This window comes from Melanotaenia boesemani, chromosome 6, assembly GCF_017639745.1.
Source record: "Melanotaenia boesemani isolate fMelBoe1 chromosome 6, fMelBoe1.pri, whole genome shotgun sequence".
Taxonomy (NCBI): Eukaryota; Metazoa; Chordata; class Actinopteri; order Atheriniformes; family Melanotaeniidae; genus Melanotaenia; species Melanotaenia boesemani.
The window spans coordinates 18,344,612-18,360,090 of record NC_055687.1 but is presented as its reverse complement, the minus strand read 5'-3'; the positions used below and the strand labels follow the sequence as shown (position 1 = coordinate 18,360,090).

General features: G+C 37.4%; 1 protein-coding gene across 1 annotated transcript; it reads left to right on the top strand.

Annotated features, from left to right (window-relative positions):
* Positions 1-2,600: 2,600 nt before the first annotated feature.
* slc50a1 (solute carrier family 50 member 1) lies at positions 2,601-9,377 on the top strand. The gene is made up of 6 exons (XM_041988534.1): positions 2,601-2,820; positions 3,092-3,169; positions 3,278-3,401; positions 3,500-3,661; positions 9,008-9,127; positions 9,208-9,377. Exons 1-6 carry the CDS (start codon positions 2,753-2,755, stop codon positions 9,313-9,315), a joined length of 660 nt encoding a protein of 219 aa, XP_041844468.1. The 5' UTR covers positions 2,601-2,752; the 3' UTR covers positions 9,316-9,377.
* Positions 9,378-15,479: the final 6,102 nt, after the last annotated feature.

Sequence of the window (15,479 nt, the reverse complement as noted above, 5' to 3'; positions counted from 1 at the left end):
TTATAACTCTACACTAGATTAGTTATGGATAAAGGACAAGATTTTCCTCAGAAGTGAAGAGAAATATTAAGGATAAATTAAAAGAACCTATTAACAGGCTTTAGAGCAAGTCCACACCTCTAATCACCAGGTGAGCCTTCATACGCCTACTTCACCCACGCAGCACTATTTATCTCCTTCTGTTTATCCCACCCTTCTTTTCTCTGCCCTCATTCAGTCTTTCTTATCCATTTAATCCCCCTTTTCCATCCATCCATTCATCTATCCTTCCCTCCTTTGTCTATTCATCCACCCCCAGTCTCCAACGTTCTTTAATCTTTCCCCTTTCTCTTACTTATCCATCCTTCTTTACCTCAACCAACCTCACCCATTCATCTTTCCATCCTTTTTACCCTCACTCAGCCATTCATCCTTCCATCCTTCCAACCAACCATCCACCCATCCCTTGTTCCCTCCCTCATCTTTCTTCTGTTCCCATCCTTCCCTTCTTTGTCCATTAATCTATCCTCATCCCTCAACTTTTCACCCTTCCAAACTTCTTCCCTCATATGTTCTTTTTTTGCCTCTTTCATTCATCATCCTCATGATTAAAGGATCATTATCTCTTCATCTCTCATCTTTTACTCCATCTCAACTTTTCTCCTCTCTCTTTGGACTTTGAGTAAAAGAAAGAAAGAAAGAAAGAAAGTGTAAGGTTTAGCTCCCGCCAAAACCTTTAAAAATGCAGAATGGCGACGTCCACTGAGTTGCACATCCAAAAATAGACCACATGGGACTCCAGAGTTGACAGAGCTCTGTTTCTTTTTAATCCTTTCTTCGGTGCATTTACATAGTTCATACATTCATCCTCTCCTCGACTCACATTTCTCACAAGGTATATAAAGACTATGGCCACCACCAAGACTCAACAAGCAGAGGTGTATTTACATGGGTGGCCCATTAAAACCCTTCAATACAAAACTAATGCTTAACACCATCCAAAAAAGGCTAAATTACATTACACCATAACCATTACTTAAATTAACCTAATAACTAAAACTAGTAAAGTAAAGAAAAACTAACTACTCCTTCCCCAACTCCCCCCTCCTCTCCTCAGGCCACTTGGAGTGTGCCAATCAAGCACACCAGGTTCTTGTCAGCTACACTCATGGGCGCGCCTCCATGACTGTGCTGAACTCCAAAATCACCTCAGAGAGATAGAGAGAGGTTCGAAATAAATCAAAACATACTGAAAACAGGGTGCGAACCACAGGGGAGCTGGGGGAGCTATAGCTCCCCTTAATGAAACATGAGCTCCCCTAGAAACAGGATTTATGAAATGCTGGGGGAGCTATATAATACTGACAATAAAATGTATGCTGATTGCTCACAAATTCACTGTAGCCTAAAGTATGACTATGGATGCTATAATTATTGTGACCACTGAAGCGTGGCGGCGCTCCAAGTTAAACTTCCTGTAGATCTACGTTAAATACAAAATAAAAGAAGTAAATGCGTAAAAGGTAAGGTAAGACCTGCTTTAACTATTTACAATATGGGAAACTATCATTGCTCATTATATTGTGTATAGCAAGCATCGCTGTGTACGTGTGTGATATGTGGGGAATATTAACTATGTAAGTTGATCTTCACAAAAAGAGTGGTAAAATTTTTTTTGCAAGGGACATTTGCACCTGTTCTGTATTATTGTTGCATAAGAGTTGTTAACCATTATGTATTGGTACTCTTATGTTCTGTGGGGCAAGCTGTAATATCAGCTGGCATCATGTTCTTACTTGCCGAAAAAAGATAGGAAATGCAAAAAAGCGGCTCCCCCTAAGCCCACGTTATGGTTCGCACTCTGACTGAAAATAAGCCCAAATCAATGCATCAATACACCAAATAGGATCCATCTTTAGTGAACTGAGACATCAACAAAAACAACAAATAAATGGTATCAATGTGTACGTATTACCATAAAGCACCTGCTTAGCGAGGGAGTGTCCGGACCTCCCTCACAGAAAGAAAGAAAGAAAGAAAGAAAGAAAGGGATGGATGGATGGATGGATGGATGGATGGATGGATGGATGGATGGATGGATGGATGGATGGAATGCATTGATATATTTGATGTGCAAGTGAAATACTCATTTCATAAAAAGATGTCATTTCATTTTACTTCAAGGCTGAAACCCACTGAAATGCACAGACATGACTCTGGGTCTTCTTTTTGACCCCAGCTAATAATAAAATAGTTACCTGATCAGTTTATTCCACTAGGCTCTTCATTCTTGTGTTAATTCTTATTTTTAAGCCTGCAAGTTTGATTGGGTAGTTATTATTTATGTGCGTATTTAAAACTTCGTTGAATTTTGGATGAGTTTAATTAAACCAGTCTGAGCTCTCAGTTTTAGCTAAATGAGCTATGAACTGTACTGATGGCCAACTGTGAGGAGGAACTCAATGCACACAAGAAATCCACCTCCATCCACTTGCTGCCTGGCCCTTGACAAATATTTTGCAACGTGGTGACATCACTGTACGTTTATGATCGTTTCAATACCCCATTGGTTAAAACCGCCCCTCCGGCTTAATCCCATAGCCAATCAGACGGCAGTGATGCCGAACACTCTGATTGCAAATACGGAAATACAGTGAGAGCATCCTGGTAGTTATTTTTCAATCGTTATTTTACATTATTTTAAGAATCGGTGGTTAAAAACAGATTTACAGAATATAAGCAACACGCGTATTACACGTTTTTCTCCTGCTCTATGGATTTATTGCAGCTTTTATCATGGGCCTGCATCGTGTTCACAATCGGGATGTTCTCGACTGGACTGTAAGTTGAGTTTTTCGTTAATGCCATTCACCATGGTGGTCAATCGCTTCATGGTGTAACTTATCAGTATACATAAAAAATAAATAAAACGTCAAAAAGATTAGTTTTAATAATTTACTATTCCAATTTACTGTTTAATTCAGATGAGCCATACTAATTATAACTTTCTCAAAAAAATGCATTATATTAGATGCAGATATTTTGAGTGCAATCTATATTTGTATTTGAGTGTCTCTCCTTTTATTTGTTGGTCTTATTTATGTACTTTTAGGAACGACCTAAAGAAGATGCGAGAATCCAAAAGTGCAGACAACATCCAGTTTCTCCCCTTCTTGACCACGTGTCTAAAGTGACTTTTGTGTTTTTGTTTATTTCTTAATCATTCAATATCACCAGTTCTCTTAATAAACTTGTTTGGCTCTGCTCAGTGCATTTAACACTCCATATATTTCTATAGTAACCTAGGTTGGTTGTCTTATGGGTTGCTGAAGAAAGATCAGACAATTGTCCTGGTCAACATCATTGGAGCACTTCTCCAGATCCTCTACATTGTCATGTACTTCCACTACACAAAAGAAAAGGTAAACATGGTGTCAGATGTTGCCTTGCAGAAAACACAACCCTTGCTTTATCTGGATTACACCTGACATCCTTTGTCCTACTTTTTTTTTCTTATCAGAGGCTGGTGATGTTCCAGACTCTTGCTGCAGGAATAGTCCTGGTCTGCGTCTGGCTTTACTTCACCACCTTTCTCACTGATGGAGAAGCTCGGCTCAGTCAGCTCGGTCTTATCTGCAGCGTGGTTACTGTCAGCATGTATATGTCACCACTTACCGATCTGGTACCGTGCATTACAGGCACACACAACACACAGGCATCATGTAGAAAGTCAGCTTTACAAACAAAAATTTCATGTCCTACAACCTTTTTACAACCCCTGATCAGAATGAATTAAGACTTCTATGAAGTTAAAAAAAGAAGCATTTTTTTTAAACAAGTGATACCACCAGGTAGTTGTAGTTATGATGTGTACATGCAAAAGCAGTTCATAGTATCGTTATTTATCCCAATGGGTACTTTGGTTGACAGGGACCATTAATACATATATATGTCTTGATAAATGTAATCAACTCACCCACATACAGTTTACGGTCATTTACAAGGCTAATGACCTTCAGGACTAGGTATCCATGAAAGGCTGTGAGGAGTGTAAGAAATGTGTTAGAAAATATTAAAAGTAATGCTCATAAAAGAAAGATTGGAAGGTTTTTGCATATTTCTTCCTCTATATTACTTAATAAAATTTAATTATTGAAGGAATTGTAGTGAGTAACGGGCAAGGGTCGAAGCCTGATGGTCTGCTGGGATCTCTGATCCCTCTAATGGCAGTGTGCCAAGAACCGTCTTTCATCGCTGGCTGATATAACCACATGGACTTTACCTTTGAAAAGCCTTGTGTTTGTTAACATGTTAAGATGTGGTGTTTACTTTTCTGGGCTCTGAGGTATCTGGGATGGACCATCACACAGTGGAAATCTGTATTGCAGTCAGACCAGTCACTGTTCCAGATCTGTTTTGGGAAAAAAAATAGCATCTTCTGTTCCATACCAGAGAGAAAAAAAGGGAGGACCTAACTGTTATCAATAACAAGTCCAGAAGCCAAGCCCTGTCATGCTATGGGGTTGTATCAGTGCCTATAGAAAACTTGTTAGTTTTGTGATGGCAACGTTAATGCAGAAAAATTTATTGAAATTTTAGAGCCTTCAAGATAAGATCTTTTTTTGTGGGAGGCCCATACCAAACAAACAAACAACAAAAGACAATACAAAACCACATTGTACAGACATAATAGACAGCTGCAGAAAAAGAGGTTACAGATACTGGACTGGTTGGCCTGCTGCAGCCCTGAGCTGTCCCCAACAGAGAACGTCTGAAGAATTTACTACAATGACAACTGCTACACATAGATGTGTTTCTGAATATCTGAACATCTTTTTAATATCATGAGAAGGAATAGCAACATGACAAAGTGGTAAAAGTTTTGCTATTCCAACTGTTTATTTAAATGTGTTGCAGGCCTGAAATGCAAAAATGGATGTTTATTGACAAATGAAATGATCTTGATGAGAAAAGACACAACAAAATCTCAGGGTTATACTGTCTGGAATGAACTAAAAATCCAATTACATGTTAAAATTTATGCATTTTGCGCCAATCCATCTTTTTCTGATTTGTGGCTGTAGCATAGCAATTGTTATTTTTTACCAGAAATGCCAAGCTGTTCATAAAAGTGAAGTAACTGTGACGAAAATCCTGCGAGGTCAGATTAACTTGTGCTGAAAGAATTCTCGGTAGGCATCAGTGCCTTAAGCAGTGAGGTCAAACGCAGATTTTCTGCTATGGGACCAGCTTAAAGAGATATTGACGAGCTTGTCTTGCTTTTCCAGATTAGTTAGAATCTTGTCTTGGGGACACTGTGACTCACTCATACAGGTACTTCACAGAATGGCAGTCTGGAGTCCTTTTTTTCTCTCTATATTTATGGCATTCTTACTTGATTAAAAAAGACATTATTTAACGTTATTTATAAGTATGGAGATAATCAAGTTGAAATTCACAGCAGACAGCACAAAGTGTGGCTGGGGAGAGCAAAGTCTGGGTTTCTATGCTTAAGCTGCTGCCCCACGACCTAACCTTGGATAAGCGGCATACGATGGGTGCTTGTTTCTTTTGTGTGTGTGTGTGTGTAAAAATGGCTGAAAGTCACTGGATTCAGCTTTTTAAAATGTGGATTAGAAAATAATGTTACAAGCACATTACTGAAAAAATAGGTGATATTTCTCTGTATCTTTCAGTCAGTTGTGGGATTAAACCTGGATTACTTATTTTTATTTATTTTTTGTCATTATGCAGACTGATTTGTTGAAGGGACAGTTCAGTTCTTTGAAGTGGATTTGTATGGCCTACTTATTCATACTCAGAAATATGCTGAATACAGTCTACTTATAAATACATTTAAATTTTTTTCTCTTTGCGCACTTTTTGTGGTGGCTAGAATATGTTTACTGCTGCTTTTCATTTATAGTGGGTCTTATACAGTACGTTATAAACTAAGTAACTAATGCAATGCAACTTCAAATAAATAAATCTTTCTTAATACTTTAGTTGGAAATTCTAGAAATTGCTTTTAATAATTTAATAATATGAGGGTTTTGATTTAGAACATCTTCCATAGCTTCTAATATTTCTGCATTTTGTGAGGCCATTTAAACCGGAAGTTGCTTTTTCATCACAATAATAATATCAGTAAATTATCTTGCAATCATTCTTTTGAAAAGAAAAAGGAAAACCGCTGTGGTTACTGAGATGTTGCTCTGTCTTGATTGCAGGTGACCATTTGTAGTAATTAGTTTGTGAATGCTTTTCTATCCGTTAAAGCGCTGAAAAGCAGTCAAATTATGCATAGTTTTATTTAAAAGTGCAACATTATCACTGTACATTCATTCATCACTCAGCATTAGGAAGCTAGTCATTATGCTCGGTAGTATTCAAGATTGTATGGGAAATATGCATAAAAGAGTCATTTTATTAATCTAAAAGATAGAAAAGATAAAGAATTCAAGGGTTTACATTCTTAACAGATTAGGTTCAGTTAAAACAGATTCTGATGTGACTGCTCGGTACGTGTTGTTCATTTGAAGGAGTGTAAACATCGGCCTCATTCACCGACCGTTCTAATGAGCAAATCTGAAAAAGTCCTACTTTTTAACGAAGATTGTGGCATTCCCCCGCATTTCAGCATCCAGGAGCATTCAGGTGTATTCTTACACACATTTGAGTGCAGACATGTTTGACCTAAATCCGTGTTTATTTAGTCTTCTGTTGTCCAGTTCATTAAAATCCACTAATAAAAGTATAGTAATGTTTTTATTTGATTTTTGTAAATAACTGCATGGTCATTTATAAAGCATATTGTACATATTTATAATAAATGTCAATATTGCAGATCGTACAATAAACATGATCAATTCCCTCAGGGGGAAGAAGTCATAGGATTTACTTTGATTGCTGTTCTGCCCAAAACCATCGGCCCGTTTAAGCACCCCTCATCAGATCCGTAACTTCAACCGCAACCACTGTCACTCCATAGATGTCCAAGTCACCTGAGACTCCCAGAGCCAATGACTAAATGTGGTCTTCCTCTTCCTCGCCAGAGCACACAACTCCTTTATTTTACAGAGCAACTCGGTGGGCATGTTCCTCCAAGAAGGAGCAGCTGGTGATGCATAGATCATTGGTACAAATCCTTTAATCATTGATATTTTGCACAGCTGTGGCTTTGTATTTAATGATTAGTTTTATTTGGAGATTGATATTTTCCCCTGGCCCCCTGGTTTATAACACCACTGACCAACCTTCAGAATCAGATGCATGAACTTACTCCATCAACTGCATTACTGGCACCTTAAAAGGATGCCGGATGCGTTTGGACATGGTAGGTGGCAATTTCCTTTACAAACCATAGAAGGTACGTAAAGAGAGATGAAAATGTAACTCTTCCCCCTTTAGCCACTACGCTACAAGATCGTGCATCCTGACATGTTCGCTGGGTTTTTAAGCGTTTACTTGTGCGGATTAGAACCAACTGGCGAAAGTTTTCAGCTAAGGAGGGGATTGGCATTTAGTGGTTAAGGAACATCTTTGTAAATTTGGCATAGAGTTTTCTTCAGAACAACTTCAGAGAGAATTTAAAAAAGATTCTTAAGACAATATTGGTGAATGAGGCCCAATAGGATCTGATTCGTGGTGTGTACCTAACAGTAACGGAGTAAACTTTAAAAAAGTGCAAATCAATCTGCTTCTATACAAAATCTGATGGACTTTGATTGATTTGATCATAGACATCCAAATGTTAATACTCAATGTTGAGTTTTTCTTGTTCTTTTAATGGTAGAAGCTGTGTTACTTTTTTTTTAAGTTTTGTCAACAAAATAAACATCAGAGAAACTGTTCAGTCAAACAATTTTATCTACAAGTCTTTTTATTGAGCACAAGTAAAAAAAAAAACACGTTGCTTAGGTTGAATTAACTGGAAAGTGACTGGAAAACACGTGAAACCTCTTTTAATATCAGCTCTAAAAGTAAGAAACAGTCCATTAGAATTCAAGCTCTGCAACCTGAAAGTCAAGTTTGTGTTGTTGCTTGATAATGAGGGTTCTGTTAAAGTTATGCTGAAGTTTAAAGGAACTTAAAAGTATTCACTAAAACACACAAATTAGATTCAGTGAAAACAAACAGCAGCTGCACATTTTCACTCCTTTACTGTGATGAACTTAATTTCTTTATGGGCACCAGTTCTGTTTGTCTCCAGTTTTTAACATCATATCTTCCCTTCTGTCTCTTTCCGTTTGTTGCTTCATGTCATCTTGGTGTTATATCTTCTGTCCTGTTTGTCTTCTTCTCTCCATCTGCCTCGCAGCTCTCAATGACCCTTAGTCAGTTTCCTGTCTTTCTTTCCCTGATCTGTCTTCCTGTTATTCTGAATCTTTGTTTTTGCCTCATCCCCTTGGTGACATTTTGTTTTCACTTCACAGTTTACATTATATGAAGTTGCCACAGCATAGGTTTTGTAAAGTGTCTTTCATTTTCTTTTTCATTGCACAAGAAAATTCTTACCAAACCAGATACTGAGATTTGGAACATTTCTGAAAGAAAATTAGATGGAAATTAATCAGATGGAACACAATCACAGAAGCCATTTAAAAAAAGAGAGAATATTGTTAGTATTTCCCAAACTTAATCTGAGACGCTGATCAGAGTCAGAGGTCTTTATGTTTTTAGTTGTGAGCTGTTGTGTTGTGTGATCAAAGCTAGTTCTGCCAGCTCATCCGGGGGGATCCTGAGACATTCCCAGGCCAGCCAAGAGACAGAGCCTCTCCAGCAGTTCCTGGGTCTGCCCCACAGCCATCCAGGAGGCATCCTAACCAGATGTCCGAGCCTTTGCTCGATGTGGAGGAGCAGCAGCTCTGCTCCTCCTTTTTACTTCTGAACAAATTCATTAGAAATGAACAGGATTATTGTTGCTAACATCAGTGCACTTAATGAACTGAACATCAAAATTTCTTATTCACTTTTAAATCGGATGTTATTTTAATGTTTCTTACTGTCTCTCTCTTTTTTTTTTTAGGTAAAAATTGTGCGTAGTGGTAATGCACAGTGCTTGTCCTTCCCCCTGACCGTAGCTACCTTTTTCACTTCAACCTCCTGGGTCTTGTATGGCCTCCAGTTGAATGACTATTATGTTATGGTATGAATCAGAGTTAAAACACACAGCTTTAATTTTGTTTTAGGATTATTATAAATCTCATTTGTGTGTGTTTATTCCAGGTCCCTAACACACCAGGAATCTTCACCAGCCTGATCAGATTTTATCTGTTTTGGAAATTTGCATCCGTCGATCAAAGCTCACCTTCTTATAAGTCTTTGCAGATATGAAGATCAAAGTGTGAGAGTCATAAAAATTGAACACAATTTTAAATCTTTTGATCCCATGGAGGCATGTCTTTGTAATAGACAGTCACATGTAAGGAAAAAAACTGACACCACTTGCAAAGTGGGTGATAATGACAACTATGATGTCATGAATAGAGTTCAAATGTTATTTTTCTGCAGCCGTATGTTAAACATGGGACATATTCAGTCTCCTTTCTGCATCTTTAAGTGCCTTTTGTCAGGTCATGGTTGCCATTAGATTTCAGTGGCATTAACTGATCATGTCAAGAAATGATCTCTATACAATCCAGCCAGCTGGATCGAGCCAAAGATTTTGTGGAGTTATTTGTCAGCTGCTATTGTAATTGCATGCATATATATTTTCTGTTCCCTGGTACTCATTTATAAGACATTAGAGTGTATTGCTCGATATTTTTCTGCACAAGTGAGTCATATCTCTTTAAAGTTGTTACTCAAACCTTTGTGTAACCCTGTACACAGAATATATGTCATATAAGTGGCAGTAATATCTGTTCAGGATTTTTCTAAATATTTTCACCTGAACTTTTTATATGGGATGTGCTTGTTACGATTATGTTCAACATTTACTTATTTTGTCAAACTATTTTTATAACATGACGAACTAAATATGGGTCTTGCAATTGTATATTATAATAAATGGCTTATTCTTTCATTTTCAAGGATAAATTTTAAGATGACTTTTCAATAAAACAATGATCATAATGATCAGTTGTCTTTTTTAACATATTGTCATGTTATGAATATGGTGATGTGTTTTTGTTTCCCCCCCTTCTTGAGAAAGTTGCACTTGACCTTTGAAGAATGTGTGCGTATAAGTTTGGAGGTTTTGTTTTGGTTGCAGTAATGAGCTTACATGCAGATATGTGGAGATAAGTGTGTGTATGTGTGTGACTGGGATGGTTGTACAAGAGAGACAAAAGGGCGTTTGATGGTGCAGCTCCACAAGCAGGCTTGTTTTTGTGAGTATGTTGATATAGAGAGGGCATTGGTGGGAAAGGCCACGCCAGAGGTTCTCATCCTATGTGTGTGTGTGCACTGTGCAGGCCTCTCTTCCTGAGCTCAAAGAGCCTGCCCCTGACAGAGAACACACACTGATAATACAATGTGTTGGGATTGAGTGTTATGTAGATTCTGTGGAGGTGGAGGATACAGAAGCTGTAGTTGAAAGACAAAAAAAGAAAACAAAAGATATAAAGCTTGAAGGAAAAGATGTGTATGTGAAACAGGTGGAAAACGGTAAAACCTGGAACAATAATGAGAACTCCAAGGACAAATTTACATGTGGCTTTTATTGCTGAGCTTTAGTTAAATACAATGTACAACTGAGGAACACCAGCAATGATTCCTTGTATAAATCTCAGATTAACTTTACTTAGACTCTGATTTAGCACACTATTTATTAATCAACTCATTAACATTAAAAAGATGGTTTGTTACAGCAGCCAGATACAATAAAACACCTCACATTTATAGAAATTGATATATGTTTTCATGAAGGTTGCTAGATTATGATAGGGCATATAAGATTCTTCATAAGCTTCCTGGTTTGGCGCACCATTGAGCATGGTCATTGTCCTATGTTTTAATATTTCAACAGTCTGCAATAAACCTTAGGATCCAACTGTACTTTTGAATTCTAAACAGGCACACTTCAATAGGACTTACTGCTTTTGTACTGAAGCTCAACTCAAGGACTGAACGAATAACTACATCTGGTACAAACTGATTCTTGCCATTACTGACTTTTAAAAACTGTTATTGACAGAGATATTTCTTCTATGTGCTAACTAATAATAAGATTCTAGAGGAGTGGTCAAATCCTATAAACATACTCTCAAACTATGTGGAAAGCCATCCCTTACATATATATATATATATATATAGATATATATATATATATCTATATATATATATGGGAAGCAAAGTTTCCTGGGAGACACAACTCATAAAATTCATAATATACAGATATTTTTAAAAATAGTAAGAATGTTTTACTTGGATCATAAATAGAAGAACGATAACAGTAAATATTTTTTTACTCTTTGTTTTTTACTTGTTTTTGTTTAGGTTTATATGAAACCATCTTTGTGCATTCAATTCTATTTATTTAATAAAACATAATATTTACATGTTTACTTTGCACTATAATTACACAATAGACTAGATCTCATTTATTAAAATTATTTTAGTATATAATTTAGTCTTTTTGCCCCATGTTTGATTATATCATTTAATATTTTCCTTCTCAGAAATTTTTACGCACCACTTTCTGCCAGAGTAAACTACTTAGACATTGAAAAAATGCGGAACAAGTCAACGAGTACAATTGAAATTTATTTTTATGATTGTTAATTGGTCCTGAAATTTTATTAATTAACCTGAATATGAGGTTTCGATAATTAGTTGGGCTTAATCCTCCGAGAATCATTGATTCATGGAAACTACTAGTTTAAGACCATACATGATAGTCAAAGGATTTCCTAAGTGAATTAATTTTATCATCTGGATAAATATATATTCAACATGATAGAAAAAGATTACATATATATATATATACATACATACATCCCAAATTTCCCTGAGGGCTCTCTGAAGGGATTAATGAAGTATTTCTATTCTATTCTATTCTATTCTACATGCATACACAAAAAATAAATAAATTGGATATCAGTACATTGTTGGCAATTTGTGTACATAATGTTGAAATTTTGGTCATTATTCTGATTGAACAAGACACTAAGTTATGACACATTCAAAAGCTGGCTTAAGTAAGAAAATCTGAGCAGAATGATGCAGACAGGTGAGTCAGATTTGAACATGAAATGTCAATCTTATGAATGGAAATGAGTCATTTAGTAGGAAATAGACGATGAATGCAGCTGTAAGAGATTAGTAAATGATGAGTCCCGGAAAAGATAAGGGAGTGTTTACATTTGCTCCTTCTTCTATTGAAAAGTGATAGACATCACTACGGCTGGAAGGACAATGCCTGGAGTCAGATCGACTGGTCAGACACACCCCTCATTAGAGCCCCTGGCTTTATTGTGAGGAGACAACATGCTAAGTGTGTGTCAGGAAATCAAAGCACGGTCCTTAGACTGATCAGTACACGTCTTTGTTTCAGCAGCCAAATAGTAACATGAGATTTGTGTTTTGTATATTAGTGTGTAAGTGTGTGTGTGGTGAAGCTGCACTTATGAGGGGGAGCAAACAGCTGAACAATGAGTACAATTCACAAACAGGATCCCTCTGTTTCCTGAGGCTGAGACGGTCTTCTTAAACAACACACAAGCTGACTCTTGTACTTTTGTACACATCCTTTTAAATACACTCGCACACACATTGTGTACAGTATGTTGTGTCTCAGACACTCCCAAAGGCTTCCCCCACAAACACCATGTGTGCTTTTCATATGTCTATTCCAGTCCTTATGGGCAAATTCTGAGCTATGGGTTTTGTTTCCTCCATAATTACACACAACAAAGTCTCAGCCAACATGCAGTCTGCAGACAGTGCGCAAACTCAGCATATAAACACACACACAGCACACAGGGAGGCAGCAGCTTGTGCACATACCATCAGTAAAAGCACACCTGTCTCAGCTGCCAGTTTAAAGTGAAACAGGGATTAAAGGAATGTGTTTCCTCTGGTTTTTCTGTCAGCCCCTAACCCTCTTCTGTAGTCTCTGTCGTCCTCGACCCTTAACTTATCTTATCGTTCCCATGGTCCGATATGCTTCCTCCTCTTCCTGCAGCATATTGTCTCTCTTTCTCTTCTATGCTTTCCTTAGTTTTTTCCTTAAATCATATTTTTTCTTATCTATGGTGGCTTGAGGGTGCAAACACAAAAAACAAACAAACAAAAAAAATACCAGTAACTACAACTAATGACGCTTCATGTCGCCATTTTTATTAGTTTACATGTATTTGCATGCACTCCTTGTTTATAAATGCAGTTGGTACTGAAGGTATTTATGGTGAAGACTTTTAACTGGCTTTCTATTCCCAGTTTTACCAGCTTCTCAAGTTTTGTTTTGATTTTATAATCAGCATTTTCTCTCCAGAGCCGGCAGGTTGCACAGCTGAGGGGCTCACACAAGAACTTAATGCATGCATCACAGGTTGCACACAAAGCCCCCTTTTTTTTACTTACACACACAGACACACACACACACACACATAAAATAACATACAAAAATGTGGCTCTTCAGCTCTTTCACTTTTAGCAGCTGCTGCTGGAAGACCTTTGCTCTGCAGCCTGCTGCTGCCAAAGAAAAAGATTAGCAGGCAGAACCTCCGGTGCATCTAAAGGTTTGGTCTGTGGTTCAGTATGTCCTGTCAGTCTTCCAGATTGTTTTGCTTCCTCCTGCTTCCTCCCCGTCTTGCCTCCGCCGCCCTTCACAAGTGAGTAGTGAGTAGAGTGATATGTGGACAGCTAGTCATTAAGCTGTCAGAAGAGAGCCCATGGACCAAAACTTAGTCGGCAAGGATGAACGTACATATTTCACTTTTGATATAAATCACCTGTCAGGCATCCCTGACAGTTGTACATATTTGAGATACACAGACTGTGCTTGACACCAGAGCCAAAAGCTACAATGTACTTGTGTCAAATACAGCATCATTGTGTTTGTTTGTTTTTAAATCTTTTTATTTTCAGTAAAAAAAAAGAAAGAAAGAAAGAAAAGAGAGAGAAAAAAGGTTACATCTTAGGAGCAGACAGAGCCACCAAACAATCTGTAAACTGTGTAGAACATGGTACAGTTAATAACTTTGATGTAATAATGTTTTTCCAGTCTAGAAATGACACACAATGAGACATAAACACCCACATAACCTGGGGAGCACAGTCCTGTCTGAGCATGCCTTCTTGCTGTTGGCATACATCCAGAACACACACATATCTGATGGCGTGTGGGATGAGTGTGTGTTTTTGTCACAGTAGTTTTGAATACTCTTTTGAATGGAAACCTAACCAGATGAAACTGTTGTGCGTCTAGTGTTCAGCACAGCAAGAAACAAATACAGTATGCAGATCAGTGGCAGAGATCCATTTGGTTGAACAGTTTTACAAACTTTCATTAGATGGTGTGGCGAGCAGTTGTAACTTGTAAAGTTGCTAAGGGGTTGTTAAGAGAGTGTGTGTTTTTAGGGCTTACACATCCACTGCTGTTCAGAGGTGTTGAGGACAGACAGAAGACACAGCTGTTTGGGGGACTTTAAGCTTGTATTTGCATTATCAAACACTCCTGTGGCTTCTTGCATTGTATGCACAGTTCACCATATCTCATCTCAACCTAGTGGGCATGACTTAAGCCAGTTCTAAACATAAAACTGCTTTACTGGCTATATTAATACAGCCTATTAATGCTGTTGGATTGCAACCACAGAGAAGTTACACCTTAGATTCTGTTATGAGATAATATATGTTGGAGAAAACCTTAAAACTGATTAGTTTCCATCAATCCGAGAATAAATTTATTAACATATGAAATATTTAAAGAGAAACAAAGTAATTTTCTTTCATTTCCTGTGTCAAATTATTCAGAAATTCTATGACTTCCTTATTTACCTTTGTATCGTCATCATGATTCACTCCACTATCTGTCACATGATGAAAGTTAAACTGTTTTGGAAATTCATGTGACTTAATTCCATGCTTGCGTGCAAACACACAAGCAAACACCATTGTTAATTTGTGGGAGGAGTCTCGTCTGGTGCGTAAACTACACAGCAGTTACTAAGAAATTAAACATCCACACTAAAGTCAAACAGGTGTGGTGTTTAGACAAAATCTAAAACATTTCAGCACAACATTTCAGTGTTTCTAATATAGATTTTTTTCCATCTGCTCTTCTATTTTCTGTTGCATTATATAGCATTATATATGTATTATATAATAACACATGAAGATTGGTGAGTGTGTATGCCTATTTGTGCACTACTTACACATTCTGGCAGTCTGCTACACTCTGCCATCCTTTCTCTTTTTGTTTTATAACTGTGGCATGTTTTTTTATTTGGTTCTTGACTTAGGCTTCTAGGAGAATTTTCTGAGAGAAGTATGGCGTTGTCGTTGCCATGGTAGTGATTCCGCGTAAGATCGCGAGGGTTTATTTGAGGAAG